Source organism: Trachypithecus francoisi, unplaced genomic scaffold, assembly GCF_009764315.1.
Source record: "Trachypithecus francoisi isolate TF-2019V2 unplaced genomic scaffold, Tfra_2.0 Lachesis_group12, whole genome shotgun sequence".
NCBI lineage: Eukaryota > Metazoa > Chordata > Mammalia > Primates > Cercopithecidae > Trachypithecus > Trachypithecus francoisi.
The window spans coordinates 114976571-114998771 of record NW_022681457.1 but is presented as its reverse complement, the minus strand read 5'-3'; the positions used below and the strand labels follow the sequence as shown (position 1 = coordinate 114998771).

Genomic DNA, 22201 nt, shown 5'->3' with positions numbered 1-22201 from the left:
AAGTTTCTACTATATGAGGTAAAGATCTAGAAGATAGGATTGTTAGAAGCAGTAAATCCAAAAGAAATCTCTGAACCTATTTCTCAGTTAATCTTATTATGATGAGGAAATTGTTCCCTGTGTGGAACCCTCTGCCAGGTATTCATCCTACTTTCACAGGATTTCATTGTATAGTACAGACTCTGCACAGCTTCCTCCTGTGTTAGGCCGGTCGTGGTGGCTCATGCCTGTAATCCCAGCACTTTGTGAGGCTGAGGCGGGCAGATCGCCTGAAGTGAGGAGTTCAAGACCAGCCTGACCAGCTTGGAGAAACCCCATCTCTACTAAAAATACAAAGTTATCTGGGCCTGGTGGTGCACGCCTTTTAATCCCAGTTACTTGGGAGGCTGAGGCGGGAGAATCGCTTCAACCTGGGGGGCGGAAGTTGCAGTGAGCTGAGATCAAGCCATTGCACTCCATCCTGGGCAACAAGAGTGAAACTCGGTCTAAATAATAAATAAATAAACAAAGCTGGGTGTGGTGGTGAGTGCCTGTAATCCCAGCTACTTGGGAGGCTGAGGCAGGAGAATTGCTTGAACCCGGGGAGGCAGAGGTTCCAGTGAGCCGAGATCATACCACTGCACTCCAGCCTGGGCAACAGAGGAAGATTCTATTTCAAAAAAAAAAGAAAGGCAGAAAAATAAAATATGTCTAACTGATGCTTTTTGAAGCATGTTTTTTTCACTGTGTTAATGATAGCAGTATTCTGCAGACTTCCCATTCTGCATTGTAACCAAATCAGGTAAGAGTTGAACTTGAGATCTCAAGGTCTATCAAGGTCCATCTCTAAGGTCTATCATTTTTAATAGACCTTGCCTGAGGGGTTTTAAAGGTTTGTCTTTTCTTATTATTCAGGTCGATCTTGGAGAAAGAGGGACCAAAGTCACTTTTTAGAGGCTTGGGTCCAAATTTGGTTGGAGTTGCACCATCAAGGTAAGCATTAAACTTTCCAGCTAGCCTGTGCTAAGCAGTGTGGAATTCTGGGTCCTTTCTTATCAAAGGGTGATGCTGCTGAATGACTAGTGTCTTTCTGTGTTGGATTTGCCTAAATATAGCGGACATAGCGAATAGTCATTGAGAATTGTAGATGTGTCTTCAGTGTGTGAAAGAGATTCTACTTACCGTATTCTTCATATTCTTAAGCGTGAAAATTAATCTGCTATCATTACTATAATGTACTCCAAGTGTTTGCTCCTCTAAGTATGGCATGCGGCCAGCAGTATTAGTACTGTCTGAGAGCTTGTTATAAACACACAATCCCAGGGCACATCCCAGACCTACATCAGAATCTGCATTTTAACAGAACCCCCGGGTGACTCCAACGCACTTAGAAACACTGATCCGGAGGAATTGTAAAGGCTTTTAACTTCATTTTCTATAAAATGACATCCTCATATTTTTGCAGGGCTTCTCCTGAAAGCCAGTTTGAAATATACAGAACTGTACTGTCACAGTATATAACATAGTCACTGGCCACAAGGAGCTGTTTAAATGTAAATTAATCAGAATTAAAGGTTCAGTTGCTCAGCTCCCTGGCCATGTTTCAAGCATTCAGTCTCCACATGCAGCTAATGGCTACTGTATAGAAGAGCAGAGATACATGGCATCCCATCTTGGCAGAAAGTTCTCTTGGATAGATAGGATAGAGAGGATAACAATGTATGATTGTAAAAGTAACAGAGGCAGAGAGAGAATATCATGTCTGGAAAGCAGATTAAAAACTGCCTCCAGGCTGGGCATGGTGGCTCACCCGTGTAATCCCAGCACTTTGGGAGGCCGAGGCAGGTGGATCACTAGAGGTCAGGAGTTGGAGACCAGCCTCGCCAACTTGGCAAAACCCTGTCTCTCTTAAAAATACAAAAATTAGCCAGGCATGGTGGCGGGCGCCCGTAATCCCAGCTACTCTGGGGGCAGAGGTTGCAATGAGCCGAGATCGTGCCACTTCACTCCAGCCTGGGTGAAAGAGCAAAACTCATCTCAAAAAGAAAAAACAAAACAAAAAAACTTCTTCCAGAAAGGACCTCCTGAGAAGAGAACTGGGTGGCAGGGGCAGGACACTTAACTTGTCATACTCCAAGAGACTTGAAAGAAAATGAAGTCTTTCAACAAAAATGAGAATGTTGTCTTATATAGGGTGAAGACCAAAAGCTTATAGAATTCCTCCAGATCAGTGCTCCAATTTAAACATAAATCGGCTGGGTGCAGTAGCTCACACCTGTAATCTCTGCACTTTGGGAGGCCGAGGCAGGCGGGTTACTTGAGGTCAGAAGTTTGAGACTGGCCTGGCCAACGTGGTGAAACCACATCTCTACAAAAATATAAAAATTAGCTGGGCGTGGTGGCATGCACCTGTAATCCCAGCTGCTTGGGAAGTTGAGGCAGGAGAATGGCTTGAACCCAGGAGGTGGAGGTTGCAGTGAGGCCAGGTCACCCCACTGCACTCCAGCTTGGGTGACAGAGCAAGAACTCCATCTCAAAACAAACAAACCAAAAACATCACCTGGGGATGTTGTAAAAAGGCAGACTTTTTTACTGCTTTTGTTGCTTTAGAATTTTGTAGCAAGTATGTATGATGTATTTAAAAACAGAAAGTACTAGTCTGTGAGATGATCTGGGGTGTGCATTATTCATAGATGGGAAACTACTGCCCATCTGTAGTAAACAAAGTGAGAAGAGCCCTCGCTCCTCACAGGCAGTGCTCCTACAGTGTAACCCTGGTAACCTGATGCAGATTCCTGGCCGCCTCACCCATTTAGAACAATTGGGGTTTAGGGGAAAAGGAAGACTTTTATAACACAATAATGATAAGTAGTTAAGATCCTAAACTGAAAAATATATTCTATGATTAAGATTCATTGACCAGCAGAAGAAAGAAACACTTTCCCTGCATTGCTGGCGAAAGAGCAGGAAAAGTGCCAAGTAGCTCCTATTTCCCAGCCCCAAAAGAGGGAAGATAGCAGGGGGAAAAGTGAAGAGAAAACAAAGGTGACGGGACCACTCTGTGGTACTCAAGGCAGGGGGTAGTGGGAGGACTCTTTATGAAAACACAGGTATGATATGATGGCTGCTCCTGTGTGATCCTGAGTCATGCAAAAACAGTTCAGATTATGTTCGACATTCTCATTTTGGCACAAGGTGAAAAAGTGTGGTCTATTCTAGAAACAAACAAAAATTTAAAACTTCCAATGTGTTGATGCTTAAAGGATTAGCATTTATCCAGAACGAAGAATGTAAAAGGACTTTGTAGATGTCTTCCCCAAATCTCACTTTCCTCAATTATTTTTGAACCCCTCTGTCATCACTAAATCATTTCTGGAGGGACACATGAGCTTCCTGAGCGCGCCTGTGGCAGGTTTTGGTTTTAGCACAGGCGAGGACAAGATTTTTGGGTGCGTGGCAGTGTCTTTCCCATTTTATTTTCTGAAAATTTTTCAGGTATTCTGGAGGGACATATAAAGTTGCACTATGATGATTTCTTTATAATGTTCTCTTTGTTCTAACAGGGCTGTATACTTTGCATGTTACTCCAAAGCCAAAGAGCAATTTAATGGCATTTTCGTGCCTAACAGCAATATTGTGCATATTTTCTCAGCTGGCTCTGCAGGTATGTTACCCTAGTGAGTGAAGAGAGGGTTTCTCTCGCTTTTCTAAAGCATGCATTCTGCCAAACAGTTTTTCCAGGAATTAGAAATTAGCTCCTTTCTTCCTTTGCACCTAAAATTGTTTTTCTAAAGCTTGATGTTACAACTGATAGGAGAGTGACAGCAGTTTGTAGCTTGATTTTATTTTCCTTGCCCACTAAAGCTCTTTATTTGCCCTCAAAATTTACATGTTCTATGCATGCTATTGGTATTTTGTTCTTCTAAAGGAATATTCATAGGTTTTTCATGTCTTCCTGTTTGCCCATCAAATTATATATATAGATAGATTTATTTATTTTAATTTTTTTTTTTTTGAGACAGTCTCACTTTGTCACCCAGGCTGGACTGGAGTGCAGTGGTGCAATCTCGGCTCACTGCACCCTCCTTCTCCCAAGTTAAAGTGATTCTTGTGCCTCAGCCTCCTGAGTAGCTGAGATTACAAGTATTTGCCACCACGCCTGGCTAATTTTTGCATTTTTAGTAGAGACGGGGTTTCACCATGTTGCCCAGGCTGATCTCAAACTCCTGACCTCAAGTGATCCACCCTCCTCAGCCTCCCAGAGTGCTGGGATTATAGGCATGAGCCACTGTGCCGGGCCCCGCCCCATCAGATGATTTTCTAAAATTAGAGTTTCTTTCTTCAGATTCCCCACGGGGTCCCACACACCCTGTGTACAATTGGCACTCCTGTCCTCAACTATGGGTTATGCAGTGAGGGTGTAGGGCTTGCAGTGGAGTTTTTCAGGAGGGTCAGTGACAGCTCATAGGGCATCTGTTCTCTTTTGAGGGAACCATTCCACTTCCTAATGAAAAGCCATAGCAGGACTTCTTCCCCAGGATGTACTTGTAAAACATGAACGTGTAGATATCTGAGAGAAGGGAAGGCTCTTTTTTTTTTTTTTTTTTTTTGAGACAGAGTCTCACTCACTCTGTCGCCCAGGCTGGAGTACAACAGCAAGATCTCGGCTCACTGCAACCTCCTCCTCCCGAGCTCAAGGGATTCTCCTATCTCAGCCTCCCGAGTAGCTGGGACTACAGGCACGGCCACCACACCCAACTAATTTTTTGTATTTTTAGTAAAGGCGAGGTTTCACCGTGTTAGCCAAGATGGTCTTGATCTGCCCGCCTCAGCCTCCCAAAGTGTTGGGATTACAGGCATGAGCCACCACGCCTGGCCAAGAAGGCTATGTCTAGAAGGCTGTATAGAGTTCTATGTCCATTTAAACAGAAGGGTTTTTTTTTTTTTTTTAATTGGTTTTGTTTTGTTTTGATACAGGGTCTGGCTGGCTGGCTCTGTCGCCTAGGCTGGAGTTCAGTGGCATGATCTCAGCTCCCTGCAATCCCCACCTCCTGGGCTCAAGCCATCCTCCTGCCTCTAGCCTCCTGAGTAGCTGAAACTACAGCCGCACACCAGCATGCCCAGCTAATGTTTTTGTATTTTTTGTAGAAATGGGGTTTAACCATGTTGCCCAAGCTGGCCTCGAATTCCTGAGCTCAAGTGACCCACCTACCTCAGCCTCCTAGAGTGCTGGGATTGCAGGCATGAGCCACTACGCCAGGCCTAGAAAGATATTTTAGAGAACTTAAATTGGCATTTTACGAAAAATTTGCATCTCCTACCAGTCTGTAAGATGTACACATCATTTTTGTGTGCCATTGTTACTCCAAATACAAGTATGACCAACCTGTCTGAATATTTATAGCTAATTATTTCTAGACCCTGAATAGAAAATGTTAAAGTTGCTTTATACAAGGAAGCCGTTTCTATGTAATACAGAGCTCTGAGGAGGAAAGGCAGAGTTCCAAAACAGGTTGCTCTTTGCTTAAAGATAGGCCAGTGGCGGCCAGGCGCGGTGGCTCAAGCCTGTAATCCCAGCACTTTGGGAGGCCGAGGCGGGTGGATCACGAGGTCAGGAGATCGAGACCATCCTGGCTAACATGGTGAAACCCCGTCTCTATTAAAAATACAAAAAATTAGCCGGGCGAGGTGGCGGGCGCCTGTAGTCCCAGCTACTCGGAGGCTGAGGCGGGAGAATGGCGTGAACCCGGGAGGTGGAGCTTGCAGTGAGCTGAGATCGCGCCACTGCACTCCAGCCTGGGCGACACAACCAGACTCCGTCTCAAAAAAAAAAAAAAAAGGCCAGTGGTGAGTTACCATAAGCTAACAACTATTAATCCATTTTGTAACTTTTGCAAAGTTAACTTAGAACCCTTGATAAATAAAGCAGACCTCAAGGAAGTTCTTAAAAACAGTGTCGGCCGGGTGCGGTGACTCACGCCTGTAATCCCAGCTCTTTGGGAGGCCGAGGAGGGCGGATCACGAGGTCAGGAGATCAAGACCATCCTGGCTAACACGGTGAAACCCCATCTCTACTAAAAATACAAAAAAAAAAATTAGCCGGGCCTGGCGGGTGCCTGTAGTCCCAGCTACTCAGAAGGCTGAGGCAGGAGAATGGCGTGAACCCAGGAGGCAGAGGTTGCAGTGAGCCGAGATCGCGCCACTACACTCCAGCCTGGGGGGCAGAGCAAGACTCTGTCTCAAAAAAAAAAAAAAAAAAAACCCAGTATCTTCCTAGTATCAAATTAATCTGCTTCCACAGCACTGTGGAGGGTGTGAGGTATTACAGAAAAGATACTGTATGTCAGACTAATACCATGGTGTTGCTTTTTTTGGTTGTCCAAGAATGATTCACAATGTTTAGGTGAGGAAGGCTTGGCTGGGTGTGGTGACTCATGCTTGTAATCCCAGCACTGTGGGAGGCTGAGGCTGGAGGATCACTTGAGCCCAGGAACTGAGACCAGCCTGAGCAACAAGGGAGACCCCTGTCTCAAAAAAAAAAAAAAAAAAAATTTAAAAAGAGATGGAGAAGGCTTACTGACCAAATGGTTCCTATAAGCAGATCAGTCTTAAAAGTTAAATTATTTCTGGATCTGAGGCTTATAAATTGAGTTTTAGGACAGTTAGAATTTTTGGTAGGAATCACATTAACACAGATATCAACAGCACCATCTAGAGGTTGAAAAGACTAGAAGGGATTCCAGAAAATTAAGAGAAATTTATTTTAGATCCAGCAATACCAATAGATGTTACACTTAATGGGGAAACTGAAGCTTCTATCTGCAGGATAGAAATAACTGCTTCCGGCCGGGCACGGTGGCTCACGCCTGTAATCCCAGCATTTTGGGAGGCCAAGGTGGGTGGATCATGAGGTCAGGAGATTGAGACCATCCTGGCTAACAGGGTGAAACCCCATCTCTACTAAAAATACAAAAAATTAGCTGGGTGTGGTGGCGGGCGCGTGTGGTCCCAGCTACTCGGGAGGCTGAGGCAGGAGAATGGCGTGAACCTGGGAGGCAGAGCTTGCAGTGAGCTGAGATCGCGCCATTGCACTCCAGCCTGGGCAACAGAGCGAGACTCCGTCTCAAAAAAAAAGAAAAAGAGGCCAGGCGCAGTGGCTCAAGCCTGTAATCCCAGCACTTTGGGAGGCCGAGAGGGGCGGATCACGAGGTCAGGAGATCGAGACCATCCTGGCTAACATGGTGAAACCCCGTCTCTACTAAAAAATACAAAAAAAAAAACTAGCCGGGCGAGGTGGCGGGCGCCTGTAGTCCCAGCTACTCGGGAGGCTGAGGCAGGAGAATGGCGGGAACCCGGGAGGTGGAGCTTGCACTGAGCTGAGATCCGGCCACTGCACTCCAGCCCAGGTGACAGAGCGAGACTTCGTCTCAAAAAAAAAAAAAAAAAAAAAAAAAGAAAAGAAAAAGAAATAACTGCTTCCTACTGTCTTTTTATTAGGCCATTGAAATCCTGATTTCAAAGTTTATTATATGATAATACACATCTTTAATAAGTATTGACTATGTACAGTGTTGACCTTTACTGTTTTGTTTTTTTTTTTCCAGCTTTTATCACAAACTCCTTAATGAATCCTATATGGATGGTTAAAACCCGAATGCAGCTAGAACAGAAGTAAGTTATTATTTGTTCCTTCCTTAATGAAAGGATTTTTGGGATTTTTTTTTTTTTTTTTTGCCCCATTTCCCCCACATCTCTAAGGAATGAGATATACAGATTCATTAGCTATCCCCCTCCTCGTTTTCTTAATCTAAGTGCATGCAGGATTCCTTTTGCATTGAGGTTTGTGTTGTGAGCATCATTGGAAGATGAGGGCGACAGAGATGACAAACAGGGGAAGGAGGGGATTTATCTGGTTGCATTCCCTGATCCACAGTCCCGCCTGTTGTCTCAGAGAGTCAGTGACTGTCTCTCCTTTGCAGAGCCCATCCCAGTTGAAGTGCTGTGGGTTCTCCTCCACATGGTCTCCCTTTCAAAAGGGAAGACAGTAAAGGCAGAACTCTGAGTGTCCTCGGACCTCAGAGGGCTAATTTTTTTTTTTTTTTTTTGAGACGGAGTCTTGCTCTGCCACCCAGGCTGGAGTGCAGTGGCCGGATCTCAGCTCACTGCAAGCTCCGCCTCACGGGTTTACGCCATTCTCCTGCCTCAGCCTCCTGAGTAGCTGGGACTACAGGCGCCCGCCACCTCGCCCGGCTAGTTTTTTGTATTTTTTTAAGTAGAGACAGGGTTTCACCGTATTAGCCAGGATGGTCTCGATCTCCTGACCTCGTGATCCGCCCGTCTCGGCCTCCCAAAGTGCTGGGATTACAGGCTTGAGCCACCGCGCCCGGCCCAGAGGGCTAATTTTAATCTCCAAAGGCCCTAAACTATAATAGGCTTCTGCCCTCGTACTCCAGCCCAGGGTTTGTAACATTTTGTAGGGCTGTGGATTCCTGTGGTAGTCTGGTGACACCTGCAGGCCCTTTTTAGAATAATGTTGTTTTTTGGGTGTTTTTTTTTTTTTTGAGATAGGGTCTCACTTGCTGCCCAGGCTGAAGTGCAGTGCAATCTCGGCTCATGGCAACCTATGCCTCCCAGGTAGAATAATGTATTTTTTTTCCCTTTTCTGAGACAGGGTCTCAACTATCACCTAGCCTCGACCTCCCAGGCTCCAGCAATCCTCCTGCCTCAGCCTCACCTCCTACGTAGTTTGAGATCACAAGTGCATGCCACCACACCCAACTAATTTTGTTTTTCTTGTAGAGATGGATCTTGCCATGTTGCCCAGGCTGGTCTCAACTCCTGGGCTTAAGCAATCCTCCTGTCTCGGCTTCCCAAAGTGCTGGGATTATAGGCGTGAACCACCACACCAGGCCTTACAATAAGGTTTTTAAAAATATACTTATCAGTGATATAGTAGTATGCGTCTTTAACACATTAAATTAACAGGATATAGCAGTAGTCCAGTAACTGCCACAATTTCTAAGAAATGATAAACCGTGTCCTGTGATGTTTTCAACAAATGTAATGTGACATGAAAATATTTCTGTGTGTCAAATCACAGGTACTACTACTAGTACTACTGTGGCCTGTTTATTTACATTTGTAATAAATACAATTAACCCAAGCTAATGGAACCCAGCGTAAAGAGTGGTTTTTTTTTTTGTTTTTTTTTTTTTTTTTTTTTTTGAGGCGGAGTCTTGCTCTGTCGCTGAGGCTGGAGTGCAGTGGCCGGATCTCAGCTCACTGCAAGTTCCGCCTCCCGGGTTCCCGCCATTCTCCTGCCTCAGCCTCCCAAGTAGCTGGGACTACAGGCGCCCGCCACCTCGCCCAGCTAGTTTTTTGTATTTTTAGTAGAGACGGGGTTTCACTGTGTTCACCAGGATGGTCTCAATCTCCTGACCTTGTGATCCGCCCCTCTCGGCCTCCCAAAGTGCTGGGATTACAGGCTTGAGCCACCGCGCCCGGCCAAGAGTGTTTTAAACTTATCATCAGTAAAGCTAAGTTTCATCTAGGTTCTAAAAAACCCTAGCTGAAATAAAATAAACTACGAAGGTGGCTTTAATACTTCTGAAGACACAATAGCTAAGACCCAAACTGGGATTAGATACCCCACTATGCTTAGCCCTAAACTCCAATAGTTAACAATTTAACTTTTGGATTTCGGTTAGGGATTAGGGTTAAAGATGCCATTTTCTCCCCAGTCCAAGTGAATGAACTACCAGCATTCTATTAAGAACCCCTGTACTACTGTGTTGCCTGGAAATGTGTGCACTGGAAACTTCCAGCCAGTCCACTCGGATTTTCAGCTGCCTCTAAAGAAAGGAGGCAGGCCGGACGTGGTGGCTCACGCCTGTAATCCCAGCACTTTGGGAGGCCAAGGAGGGCGGATCACAAAGTCAGGAGTTCAAGACCAGCCTGGCCAACATGGTGAAACCACGTCTCTACAAAAAACACAAAAATTAGCCGGATGTGGTGGCATGCACCTGTAGTCCCAGGGAGGCTGAAGCAGGAGATCACTTGAACCCAGAAGTTGGAGGTTGTAGCTGAGATCGCACCACTGCGCTCCAGCCTGGGGGATAGAGTAAGACTCCGTCTCAAAAAAAAAGAAAGCGTGGTTAGTTCTAGGGAGCTGTAAGACAAAGTGTGGTTGGCGTATAGTATGTGCATCTGCTCTGGGGAGAAGGGAGTTATGGAAGAATAAGGCTGGAAGAGCAGGGGAGCCCAATCCTTCCCAGGCCTGAAAGGGAATTTGGAGTTGGACTTTGAGGGCAGTGGAAAGTCATCAGAGCAGTGGTCCTCGGGAAATGGAGGATGGAAGTAGGGGGTGCCTTCCAGGGGACATTCAGCAGCTAAGTTTGGAGACATTTGAAGTTGCCACAACTTAGGTGGGTGTTTTTGGTGTCTAGTGTGAATAGAGGCTGGGATGCTGCTAAACATCCTACAAAGCACATGACAGCCTGCTTCTCCCCAAACTGAATGGTCTAGCCCCAAATGTGAATAGTGCCAAGGGTGAGAAACTCTGGATGTTTTGTTTTGTTTTGTTTTGAGATGGAGTCTTGCTCTGTAGCCCAGACTGGAGTGCAGCGGCGCATCTCGGCTCACTGCAAGCTCTGCCTCCCAGGTTCATGCCATTCTCCTGCCTCAGCCTCCCAAGTAGCTGGGAATACAGGTGCCTGCCACCACGCCCAGCTAATTTTTTGTATTTTTTAGTAGAGACGGGGTTTCACCGTGCTAGCCAGGATGGTCTCGATCTCCTGACCGTGTGATCTGCCCGCCTCGGCCTCCCAAAGTGCTGGGATTACAGGAGTGAGCCACTGCACCCAGCCTCTGGATAGGAGTTGCATGGTTGGATTTGTGTTAGAAAGGTCACTGCGACTAAGGAGCGGTAACAGTCTATGCGGAGATAATAAAGGGAGAGAGGCCAGTTGAGACTGAGTGAAGCCCAAGAGCCCCAGGTCTGCGCCTGCTCGGAGGGGTCTGTGACGTGTGACTGGTGCACAGCTGACTACGCTCATCCAGTGGCTCACTCCTGCCTTGCAGCCAGGCAGTTCATAAATGCTTTATGTCCTGGGGTAGGAGCCTCTAAACCTGAGGCTTTTCATTTGCTGTTTTATTTTGATGTTTTATGATTTTATAAATTTAGCAATAATTAGAATCTATTTGGAGATGAGTGCAATCAGAAATCTAATAAGTAGCCTCACCAACAGGTTGGAATGTTCCTGTTTTTCTTTCTTATTACTTATTTTTTTGTAGAGATGGGGCCTCACTACATTGGCCAGGCTGGTCTTGAACTCCTGGCCTCGAGCAGTCCTTCCGCCTCAGCCTCCTGAAGTGCTGGGATTACAGGTGTGAGCCACTGCGCCTAGCCCTTGTGATCATCCTTTACCTTTAACTTAGTCCTGTTTTCCACTGAAAGCATTCCCTGTGTCTCACGGCCTTGTGACTTAATCTGGCAGGTGTACCATGGTCAGCTATCTGAAGTGTTCTGATTGTTTTGCAGTTGTAGTTCCTCTGTGATGAGCCTTACTGCTCCCTGCAGCTCTTTCTAAAATTAGGTCAAATGTTAATGTTTTTATGAACATGTTTCTCTGACTCTTGATAAAGATGTAGCGAGTATTCTGTGGGCCTGTCAGATGTGCCAGCTAATTGGTCTGGCCTCAGTGGGCTGGGGGTCAGCTGACAACAGTACAGAGATATGTGGGAAAAACTCTCCTCAAACCATGTTTTTGTTTTTTGTTTTTTGTTTTTTTTTTGAGACACTCTGTCGCCCAGGCTGGAGTGCAGTGGCCTGATCTTAGCTCACTGCAAGCTCCGCCTCCCGGGTTTACGCCATTCTCCCGCCTCAGCCTCCGGAGTAGCTGGGACTACAGGCGCCCGCCACCTCGCCCGGCTAGTTTTTTGTATTTTTAGTAGAGACGGGGTTTCACCGTGTTAGCCAGGATGGACTCGATCTCCTGACCTCGTGATCCACCCGTCTCGACCTCCCACAGTGCTGGGATTACAGGCTTGAGCCACCGCGCCCGGCCCCAACCATGTTTTTCCTCCACTGTCACACCACAACAGTCAAAAGATGACTTCTGTGACCAAATGTGCAGGGGTTTTTTCCCACACACCGAGCAGCGGACACCAGCTAGGTGTCCTCTCATTCAGTTCCGACACTGTCTACCAGGAGACAGCCCCATAGATTGGGGGCTTAGTCCCCAGGACTGCCCATCCCCCACCCACCCACACACCGGTTGCATGTCTGGGCCTCCAGAGCTTCTGAACAACCAGCTTCAAGTTGGGGTTCCCATGCCCCTCTCTTTGGATTCTGTTAATTTGCTGGAGTGGCTCCCAGAACTCAGGGAAACACTTAGTATTTACTGGTTTGTTATAAAGGACATCGCAAGGATACAGAAGAAGAAATAGGTAGGGCCAGGTACAGAGTAAGGGGCGCAGAACTTTCATACTCTCCCCAGAGGCCACCCTCCAGGAGCCTGCATGCGATCAGCTCTGAAAGCTTCATGCCAGCAGCATTCCTTCCCCCAGGGGATAGAAGGGGACTCATGGAGTAAGAACAACAGGGTAGGGACATTAGAGGATGGCCTTGGGGCAGGCGAAAGGAGATCAAGGGACTATCAGAGGCTGCCCCTGTGGCCTCACACACCCCACATTGTAACAAAAGACAAGGGCTATGAGAGTTAGGAGCCAGGAATGAGGACGAAAACAGGTATCCTAACACCACAAGGAAGACCCATTCTCCTACTGTGTGATGTCTCTGTGTTCTGCCATGATGTGTCTCTTAAACAGCCTGTGCTGGTCTCTTATGCAGAGTGAGGGGCTCTAAGCAGATGAATACACTCCAGTGTGCTCGTTACGTTTACCAGACTGAAGGCATTCGTGGCTTCTATAGAGGATTAACTGCTTCGTATGCTGGAATTTCCGAAACTATAATCTGCTTTGCTATTTATGAAAGTTTAAAGAAGTATCTGAAAGAAGCTCCATTAGCCTCGTCTGCAAATGAGACTGAGAAAAATTCCACAAGTTTTTTTGGACTTATGGCAGCTGCTGCTCTTTCTAAGGGCTGTGCCTCCTGCATTGCTTATCCACACGGTATGTTTTGCTTTTGTTCTTCCAGAGCAGTAAAACAGCTGTCAAGTCTGTCATTTGTGGGTATATCTAGACTTCTGTGGCACAGGATCCCTGCAGGTAAGGTCAGTGAGTACGAGGGAAACGGCTCTAACCACATGGATGGAGGTCACATGAGTGGTGGGAACTCGACCTTACTCAGCTCCAGCTGATTATAGCCAAAACTTGCTGTGCAGAAACGCAGGCCCTGAGTTGCTGAACTTCTGCTGTTTTCAGGGAAGCTAAAAATCTGGATTGTATTTAATATTCCTTGAATCAAAATAATAATATGGGAGCCAAACTTAAAAATCACTCAGCCTCGGCCGGGCATGGTGACTCATGCCTATAATCCCAGCACTTTGGGGAGGCTGAGGCAGGTGGATCATGAGGTCAAGAGATTGAGACCAGCCTGGCCAACATGGTGAAACTCCATCTTTACTAAAAATACAAAAATTAGCTGGGCATGGTAGCACACACCTGTAGTCCCAGTTACTTGGGAGGCTGAGGCAGGAGAATTGCTTGAACCTGGGAGGTGGAGGTTGCCATGAGCTGAGATCAAGCCACTACACTCCACCCTGGTGACAGAGCAAGACTCTGTCTCAAAAAAAATAAAAATAAAAATCAGCCTCCATTTCTAATGGAGCCTTAAGTAAGGCTACTTTGGGTAAGTTTATTTTTTAAGTTATGGAATTGTTGACCTACTGGCCTACTTGTTTTTAAAAATGCTTAGTTTATTGTGCCATGAAAAACGGATTTTATTTTCATAAGCCTACTTACTGTCAGCTATGACAAATGAATACAGTCAACTCAGTAACAGGTGCTGAGTCCCCCTTGTGTCCTGGGACACTAAGCTGACCCCAGAGGACATCTGAGGAAAGAGGTCAGTGATGCCTCCCAGGGTCTAAGGTCTGTGTGAGGGCAGAAATGATGAATGTCCAACTGTAGGTGTCCGGGAAGGAGGCCCAGGTGGGCAAAGGCTGGCAAAAGGAGAGGGTGGCTTTTGAGCTGGGCAGAGTAGAAAATGTTTCCAGGAGGAAAAGAAAACTGAAAAGTATAAGAAAAGAATTTGTTGAAGATACTGCCATACTTCATACAAATTACACCTTCAGTGAAATTAGCATTTGCTTAATTGGGAGTAGAAAACCATGAATTATTTTAACATTAAGTCCCATTTAAACTAAGCTTTTTTTTTAACCCCTTGAAAGTTATTTTGCTGTAATCCCAGCACTTTGGGAAGCCAAGACAAGAATATCACCTGAGAAAAGGAGTTCGAAACTAGGCTGGCCAACATGGCGAAACCCCGTCTCTACTAAAAATACAAAAATTAGCCAGGCATGGTGGCGGGTGCTTGTAATCCCAGCTACTCAGGAGGCTGAGGCAGGAGAATCACTTGAACCAGGGAGGCAGAGGTTGCAGTGAGCCAAGATCGTACCCACTGCACTCCAGCCTGAGTGACAGAGTGAGACTGCCTCCAAAAAAAAAAAAGTTATTTTGTACTTTTGTGTATATGTAAGCGTCAATAGTTGATCAAATCCTAGAGTTGGAAATGGTTCTAAAAAGAACTTAATTTTTCATCGTCTCTCTAGGTATGTGACTTTCCTGTCCAAATACAGCTGAAGTGGGAAACAGACATAGTTGTAACCTTGACAATTTTATTTTATTTATTTATTTTTTGAGACAGAGTCTTGCTTGCTCTGTGGCCCAGGCTGGAGTGCAGTGGCACGATCCCGACTGCAACCTTCACCTCCCGGGTTCAAGCGATCTTCATTCCTCAGCCACTCTAATAGTAGGTGTGCACCACCATGCCTGGCTAATTTTTGTATTTTCAGTAGAGACGGAGTTTCACCATGTTGGCCAGGCTGGCTCCAACTCCTGGCCTCAAGTGATCCGCCCACCTCTGCCTCCCAAAGTTCTGGGATTACAGTGTGAGACACCGCAACCGGCCTAACCTTGACAGTTTTAAAGTTGTGTGCTGTGGATTCTTTCCCCATTTAATATGTGGAGTAAAGTAGGTCTTTGTTTCTCTGCAGAAGTCATAAGGACAAGGCTCCGGGAAGAGGGCACCAAGTACAAGTCTTTTGTCCAGACAGCGCGCCTGGTGTTCCGGGAAGAAGGCTATCTCGCCTTTTATAGAGGACTCTTTGCCCAGCTTATCCGGCAGATCCCAAATACTGCCATTGTGTTGTCTACTTACGAGTTAATTGTGTACCTGTTAGAAGACCGTACTCAGTAACATGCCAGAAAATTGTGCTCTAGAAGAATAAAACTGAAAAACTCTAGAGAATTTTTTTCCCCCATTGATGTTTAGAATGTTTGAGACCGAAACAGGAAAGGCCATAAAATATCTGGCTAATATCACCCGTTGGACATTTCCTTTTGGATTCATGCTTTCTGGAAGGTTTAAATTCATTAACGTTAATAGTTAATTATAACATTTTTTTTTAACTTAAGAGGATTCAGGGTTAAGCACCAACTAAATTAAATCATGCTATTTAATTTAAGTATACATTTGGCTTGTGTCCTCTTTTATGCTCACTGTACTATGAAGGACTTAAGTAGTTCAGATAAACATGCCCTAGAAATGCATAGAAAAATGATGAAGTCAGAATACAACTTGTTTTGTAATCTGACTTTAAGATCTTGCACTGTTAGATAGGGAAGAAATGTCACATTTTGGCTGGGTGCAGTGGCTCATGTCTGTAATCCCAGCACTTTGGGAGGCCGAGGCAGATAGATCACCTGAAGTCAGGAGTTCCAGACCACAGTGGCCAACGTGGCGAAACCCTGTCTCTACTAAAAATATAAAAATTAGCCAGGTGTGCGCCTATAATCCCAGCTACTTGGGAGGCTGAGGCAGGAGAATCACTTGAAACCTCCTGGGGACGGAAGTTGCAGCCAGCTGAGATCGTGCCACTTCACTCCAGCGTGGTTGACAGAGCGAGACTCTATCTCAAAAGAAAAAAAAGCGTCACATTTTGATGGTGGTGTGTGGACCAGGACAAACTTCCCAGCAATTTTTCTCCTTTGTATATTTCCAATTACATGCAGATTGATCATCTAAGCTTTCAGACTACTGAGATGAATATATATAACTTTCTGACACTAAATATTTTAAGCTATAAAAAATTTCCTGAAGTGATCCTCTTCTCCCTACTTTGAACCAAAGGCAAGAATTTTTAAAGAACTGGTTATCAGTGGCCTGGCTCCTGGATATAGTTCTGGAAGTTAAGACCAGTTACCTTGTTAAGTGTGTGACAGCACAGCCGCCCTGTTTGGCTGTGAATCCAGAATGTGATGAAGAACGGTCATTACCACTGAGGTTTTAGCCCTGTTCTTGGACCTCTGCTCTTGCAGAAAAGGAGCACAACGTAGGACTATGGCTCACCCGTCAGAGAGCTCACCTTTATTCTGATAGAAAGTACTGGGATTGTTTAAATATCCTAGTTCAACGTTAAAAAAAAAAAAAAAATTTAACCCCAGCAGTTTGGGAGGCCGAGGCGGGCGGATCAGGAGGTCAGGAGATCGAGACCATCCTGGCTAACACGATGAAACCCCGTCTCTACTAAAAAATACAAAAAAGTTAGTCGGGCGTGGTGGTGGGTGCCTGTAGTCCCAGCTACTCCAGAGGCTGAGGCAAGAGAATGGCGTGAACCCGGGAGATGGAGCTTGCAGTGAGCCGAGATGGCACCACTGCACTCCAGCCTGGATGATAGAGTGAGACTCTGTCTCCAAAAAAAAAGCCAGGTGTTACTCCCTTGGTTTTAAAGCAAATTTAATGAGGGAAGAAAAAGATGATACTAAGAAGGCAAGTAAAGCCCCTAGTCTTCCATTAGCTATCACTGGAATTTCAGTATATTGTACATGAAGGTGGGTTTTCAATCGAACGTCTAGAAAGATACTCATTTCTAATACCTATGCACTGTAGTTTCAGGTTTACTTGCAGACACTCTGGTAGGGTTAAGGGGAGGATATTTCCAAGTTATATTTAAATCGAGTTTCCTTTTATTCACCTTTATATAATCATAAGGGAAGTTAACTGGGATTCTTGACTCTAGTATAATTGCTCCGACAACTATATAGAAGTCAAAATGAGTGACTTTAGTGAAGCTTCTGTACTTTACAATACATGTTAGGAATGCTATTCCAGAAGTTTTGTTTTTGAGATGGAGTCTCTCTCCGTCTCCCAGGCTGGAGTGCAGTGGCACGATCTCAGCCCACTGCAGCCTCTGCCTCCCGGTTTCAAGCAATTCTCCTGTCTTAGCCTCCTGGGTAGCTGGGACTACAGGCGTGCACCACCACACCTGGCTAATTTTGTACTTTTAGTAGAGATGGGGTTTTACCATGTTGGCCAGGCTGGTCTCAAACTCCTGACCTCAGGTGATCTACCTGCCTCAGCTTCCCAAAATACTGGGATTACAGGAGTGAGCCACCATACCTGGCCTGGTCCACGCCCCCAAGCCCTTTTTGTTGTTACTGTTTTCAGACAAGGTATCACTCAGTCACTGAAGCTGGATACAGTGGCAAGGTCATAGCTCACTGTAACCTCAAACTCCTGGGCACAAGGGATCCTCCCACCTCAGCCTCCCAAAGTAGCTTGGACCACAGGAAAGTACCACCATGCCCAGCTAATGTTTTTTCATTCTTTGTGCAGACAAGGTTTTGCTATGTTGCCCAGGCTGGTCTCAGACTACTGGCCAGAAGCGATCCTACCTCCTCAGTCTCCCAAAGGACTGGGATTACAGAGTAACATCTTATTTTAATATTCACATTCCTATTTTAGTATTCATATTCGATGATGGCACTTAGCAACATCCTCCTATATCCATATTAAAACCTGTTTTCCAAGATTGTATCTAATATGAAGGTGTAAAATTGCTTTGTTTTAACTCATTCTTGAATGAATAAATTAGTAACTAATTATAATTTTAGTTTTCTGCTTCTCCTGCCCCAGGGCATGGAAAGGCAAGCTGCTTAGGCACCCAAAGTAGGAAAGAAGTGATGTTTCCTCTATAAGCTTTAAAGTTTAAAGCTCATTAGCTTTCAACATGGGAAATATCTGTGGTTTTTCTCTTAATTTTTGTGGGTATACAGGAGGTGTATATATTTATGGGGTACATGAGATGTTTTGATGCAGGCATGCAACGTGAAATAAGCACATCATGGAGAATGGGATCTCCATTTCTTTCAAGCATTTATCCATTGAGTTGCAAACAATCCAGTTACACTCTTATTTTGAAATGTACAGTTGGCCGGGCGCGGTGGCTCAAGCCTGTAATCCCAGCATTTTGGGAGGCCGAGACAGGCGGATCACGAGGTCAGGAGATCGAGACTATCCTGGCTAACACGGTGAAACCCCGTTTCTACTAAAAACTACAATAAACTAGCCGGGCGAGGTGGTGGCGCCTGTAGTCCCAGCTACCCGGTAGGCTGAGGCAGGAGAATGGCGTAAACCCGGGAGGCGGAGCTTGCAGTGAGCTGAGATCCGGCCACAGCACTCCAGCCTGGGTGACAGAGCGAGACTCCGTCTCAAAAAAAAAAAAAAAAAAAAAGAATGTACAGTTAATGTTGGGGCTGGGTGGTTCACGCTTGTAATCCCAGCACTTTGGGAGGGTGAGGCAGGCGGAGGATCACTTGTACTCAGGAGTTCGAGATCAGCCTGGCAACATGGTGAAACCCTGTATTTAAAAAAAAAAAAAAAGGTTGGGTGTAGTGGTGGTGTGCACTTGTGGTGTCAGCTACTCCAGAAGATGAGGCAGGAGAATGAATGACGAGCCCAGGAGGCGGAGGTTGCAGTGAGCTGAGATGGCACCACTGCATTACAGCTTGGGTGACAGGAGTGACCCTGTCTCAAAAGTACAGTTAAATTATTATTGACTGTAGTCACCCGGTTATGCTTTTTTCCTTCTCTTTTCTTCATATAAAGAGTTTTTTTGTTTTTGAAACGGAGTCTCGCTCTGTCGCCCAGGCTGGAGTGCAGTGGTGCAATCTCGGCGTACTGCAACCTCCGCCTTCTGGGTTCACGCCATTCTCCTGCCTCAGCCTCCCGAGTAGCTAGGACTATAGGCGCTCGCCACTACACCCGGCTAATTTTTTATATTCTTCAGTAGAGACAGGGTTTCACTGTGTTAGCCAGGATGGTCTCGATCTCCTGACCTCGAAATCCGCCCACCTCAGCCTCCCAAAATGCTGGGATTACAGGCTTGAGCCACTGTGCCTGGCCAAGATTTTTTAAATAAAAACAATTTTTTTTTTTTTTTTTGAGACGGAGTCTGGCTCTGTGGCCCAGGCTGGAGTGCAACGGCATGATCTCAGCTCACTGCAACCTCTGCCTCCCGGGTTCAAGCAATTCTCCTGCCTCAGCCTACCAAGTATCTGGAATTACAGGTGCCCGCCACCACACCTGGCTAATTTTTGTGTTGTTGTATTTTTAGTCACCATGTTGGCTAGGCTGGTCTCAAACTCCTGATCTCAAGTGGTCTGCCTGCTTTGGCCTCCCAAAGTGCTGAGATTACAGGTGTAAGCCACCTCGCGGTAGCTCACACCTATAATCCCAGCACTTTGGGAGGCTGAGGAAGGAGAATTGCTTGAGGCCAGGAGTTCAAGGCCAGCCTGGGCAACATAGGGAGACCCTCTCTTTACAAAAAATCAGTTGAGCATGCACCTGTAGTCCCAGCTACTTGGGAGGCTGAGGTGGGAGGATCCCTTGAGCCCAGGAGGTTGAGGCTGCAGTGAGCCATGGGATCATGCCATTGTACCCCAATCTGGACGACAGAGCACGAGGGGCATCTGAGCCTGTAGAATGGTCTGACTCCAAAGTCAAGACCTGACAAACCATTTCATTCCATTTACTTAAGAATTACAAATCCATGGATGATACGGCTGATAATGCACATAACAGAATTGGCCACATAAAGATTCCTTTGGGTGGGACATGCAAACAATCTTCCTTGGGAAGCAAATGGTACTTAAACACAATTGCTGTTTTGAGGGAAGATAAACCTTAGATGATTATTTTGTTTGCTCATGGCTGGTGAAAGCATCAAGACCGCATGGAAAGGCTTTTGCTGGGATACTCACAAGAAAGGAGGTCCAGACCCAAGTGAACCTCCAGGTTTCCTGTCTGCTTCAGTCCTCTTTCCCACCTAGTGAATGTGTGTGATTCGGGTGTGGACAGAGGAACTGGCTGCAGGAGCAAAAAAAATTTGCCCTTAATCTGTCACTACCCACAAAGAGTTTACAATGTTAACCTCCTGAAAAAAATAAATAAAAGCAAAGTTGTCAGAACAGTGGAACATAGTGTGTAATTAGATACAAATATTTTCTGTTTACTTTTTAAAAACTAGTAATTTAGCTGAAATCAATAATGAAACACAGTGACTCTTCCTCTCAAATCTCCCACCACCAGGTAGTCAGTTTGCAGTTAAGCGTTAACTATTCTCCACTTCCTACAAGCACATAAGGCTTTATTTAAGCTTTGGATATTATTTAAAAATCAATCTGCATGTTGCTTTTTTCTTTTTTTTTCTTTTTTTGAGATGGAGTCTCACTCTGTCGCCAGGCTGGAGTGCAGTGGCGCAACCTCAGCTCACTGCAACCTCCACCTCCTGAATTCAAGCAATTCTCCTGCCTTAGCCTCCCGTGTAGCTGCGACTACAGGCGCGCACCACCACACCCAGCTAATTTTTGTATTTTTAGTGGAGACCAGGTTTCACCATATTGGTCAGGATGGTCTCGAACTCCTGACCTTGTGATCCACCCCTCGGCCTCCCAAAATGCTGGGATTACAGGCATGAGCCACCATGTGCCCGGCCTGCATGTTGCTTTTTTGTTGTCGTTTTTGTTTTTCTCCCTGTGTCACCCAGGCTGGAGTGCAGTGGTGCAATCTTGACTCATTGCAACATCCGCCTCCCAGGTTCAAGCAATGATTGTGCCTCAGCTTCCTGAGTAGCTGGGATTACAGGCGTGCACCACCACGCCCAGCTAATTTTTGTATTTTCATTAGAGACGGGCTTTCACCATGTTGCCCAGGCTGGTCTTGAACTTTTGAAAAGTGCTGGAATTAAGGTGTGAGCCATCGCGCCCTTCCTGCATGTTGCTTTTTAAAAACAATGTATCATCCATCTATGCCAATAACTCCAGATCTGGCTGGCTTTTCTTTTTCTCTTTCTTTCTTTTCTTTCTTTTCTTTCTTTCTTTCTTTCTTTCTTTCTTTCTTTCTTTCTTTCTTTCTTTCTTTCTTTCTTCTCTCTCTTTCTTTCTCTCTCTCTTTCTCTTCTTTCTTTCTCTCTCTCTTTCTTTCTTTTTTCTTTCCTTCCTTCCTTTTCTTTTCTTTTCTCTTTTCTCTTTTCTTTCTTTCTTCTTTCTTTTTCTTTTTTGAGAAGGAGTCTGGCTTTGTCGCCCAGACTGGAGTGGAGTGCAGTGGCGCCATCTCGGCTCACTGCAAGCTCCACCTCTCGGGTTCACGCCATTCTCCTGCCTCAGCCTCCCGAGTAGCTGGGACTACAGGCGCCCGCCACCACGCCTGGCTAATTTTTTAGTAGAGATGGGGTTTCACCGTGTTAGTATGGTCTCGATCACCTTGTGATCCGCCCGCCTCAGCCTCCGGAAGTGCTGGGAGTGCAGCCACCGCGCCCTGCCTGGATCTGGCATTCTTTCTAATGGTTGCATTATGTTCCGAACTATGGCTGTCCTGTGATTTATTTAACCATGTCCCTATCCGTGAATGATAGTGTTTCTAAAAAACTAGTTTTTCAACCATTGGAGCGACTTAAGGAGCTGCTAAACAGCACTGGGCGCAGAGGCTGGGTTTGACTAGACAGGATTAGGGAGGGGGAAAAAGACTAATTACAAGCAGTTGCGTACTCTGGAGATGCTCCCCTTCGCAGAAGCTCGGTGTACTGTCTGCAGCCAGACCTCCCGGCCTGGCTGCGGGCGCGGAGGCAAAGGGCGGGGCTTTCCCACCGGGCTCCGTGCCCCGCCCTCCCCACGCCGCCTTCCACCTCCGGCCGCGTGGGGGCGCTCCCTGGCCGGCGCTGTCGCTTCCGCCGCCGCCCCGCCCACCCGGGCTCTCCCCGCG

At 46.0% G+C, this 22201-nt stretch overlaps 1 protein-coding gene across 4 annotated transcripts in view; it reads left to right on the top strand.

The window, feature by feature from the left end:
* SLC25A33 (solute carrier family 25 member 33) overlaps nucleotides 1–15631 on the top strand; it is a 45534-nt gene extending 29903 nt beyond the window's left edge. For all 4 annotated transcript variants that reach the window (XM_033228468.1, XM_033228469.1, XM_033228470.1 and 1 more), the window contains 5 exons: nucleotides 895–972; nucleotides 3543–3643; nucleotides 7584–7650; nucleotides 12830–13110; nucleotides 15156–15631. In XM_033228468.1, the coding sequence (XP_033084359.1) occupies nucleotides 895–972; nucleotides 3543–3643; nucleotides 7584–7650; nucleotides 12830–13110; nucleotides 15156–15358 (730 nt within the window). In that variant the 3' untranslated portion in view covers nucleotides 15359–15631. The remainder of the gene's footprint in view (nucleotides 1–894; nucleotides 973–3542; nucleotides 3644–7583; nucleotides 7651–12829; nucleotides 13111–15155) is intronic.
* Nucleotides 15632–22201: the final 6570 nt, after the last annotated feature.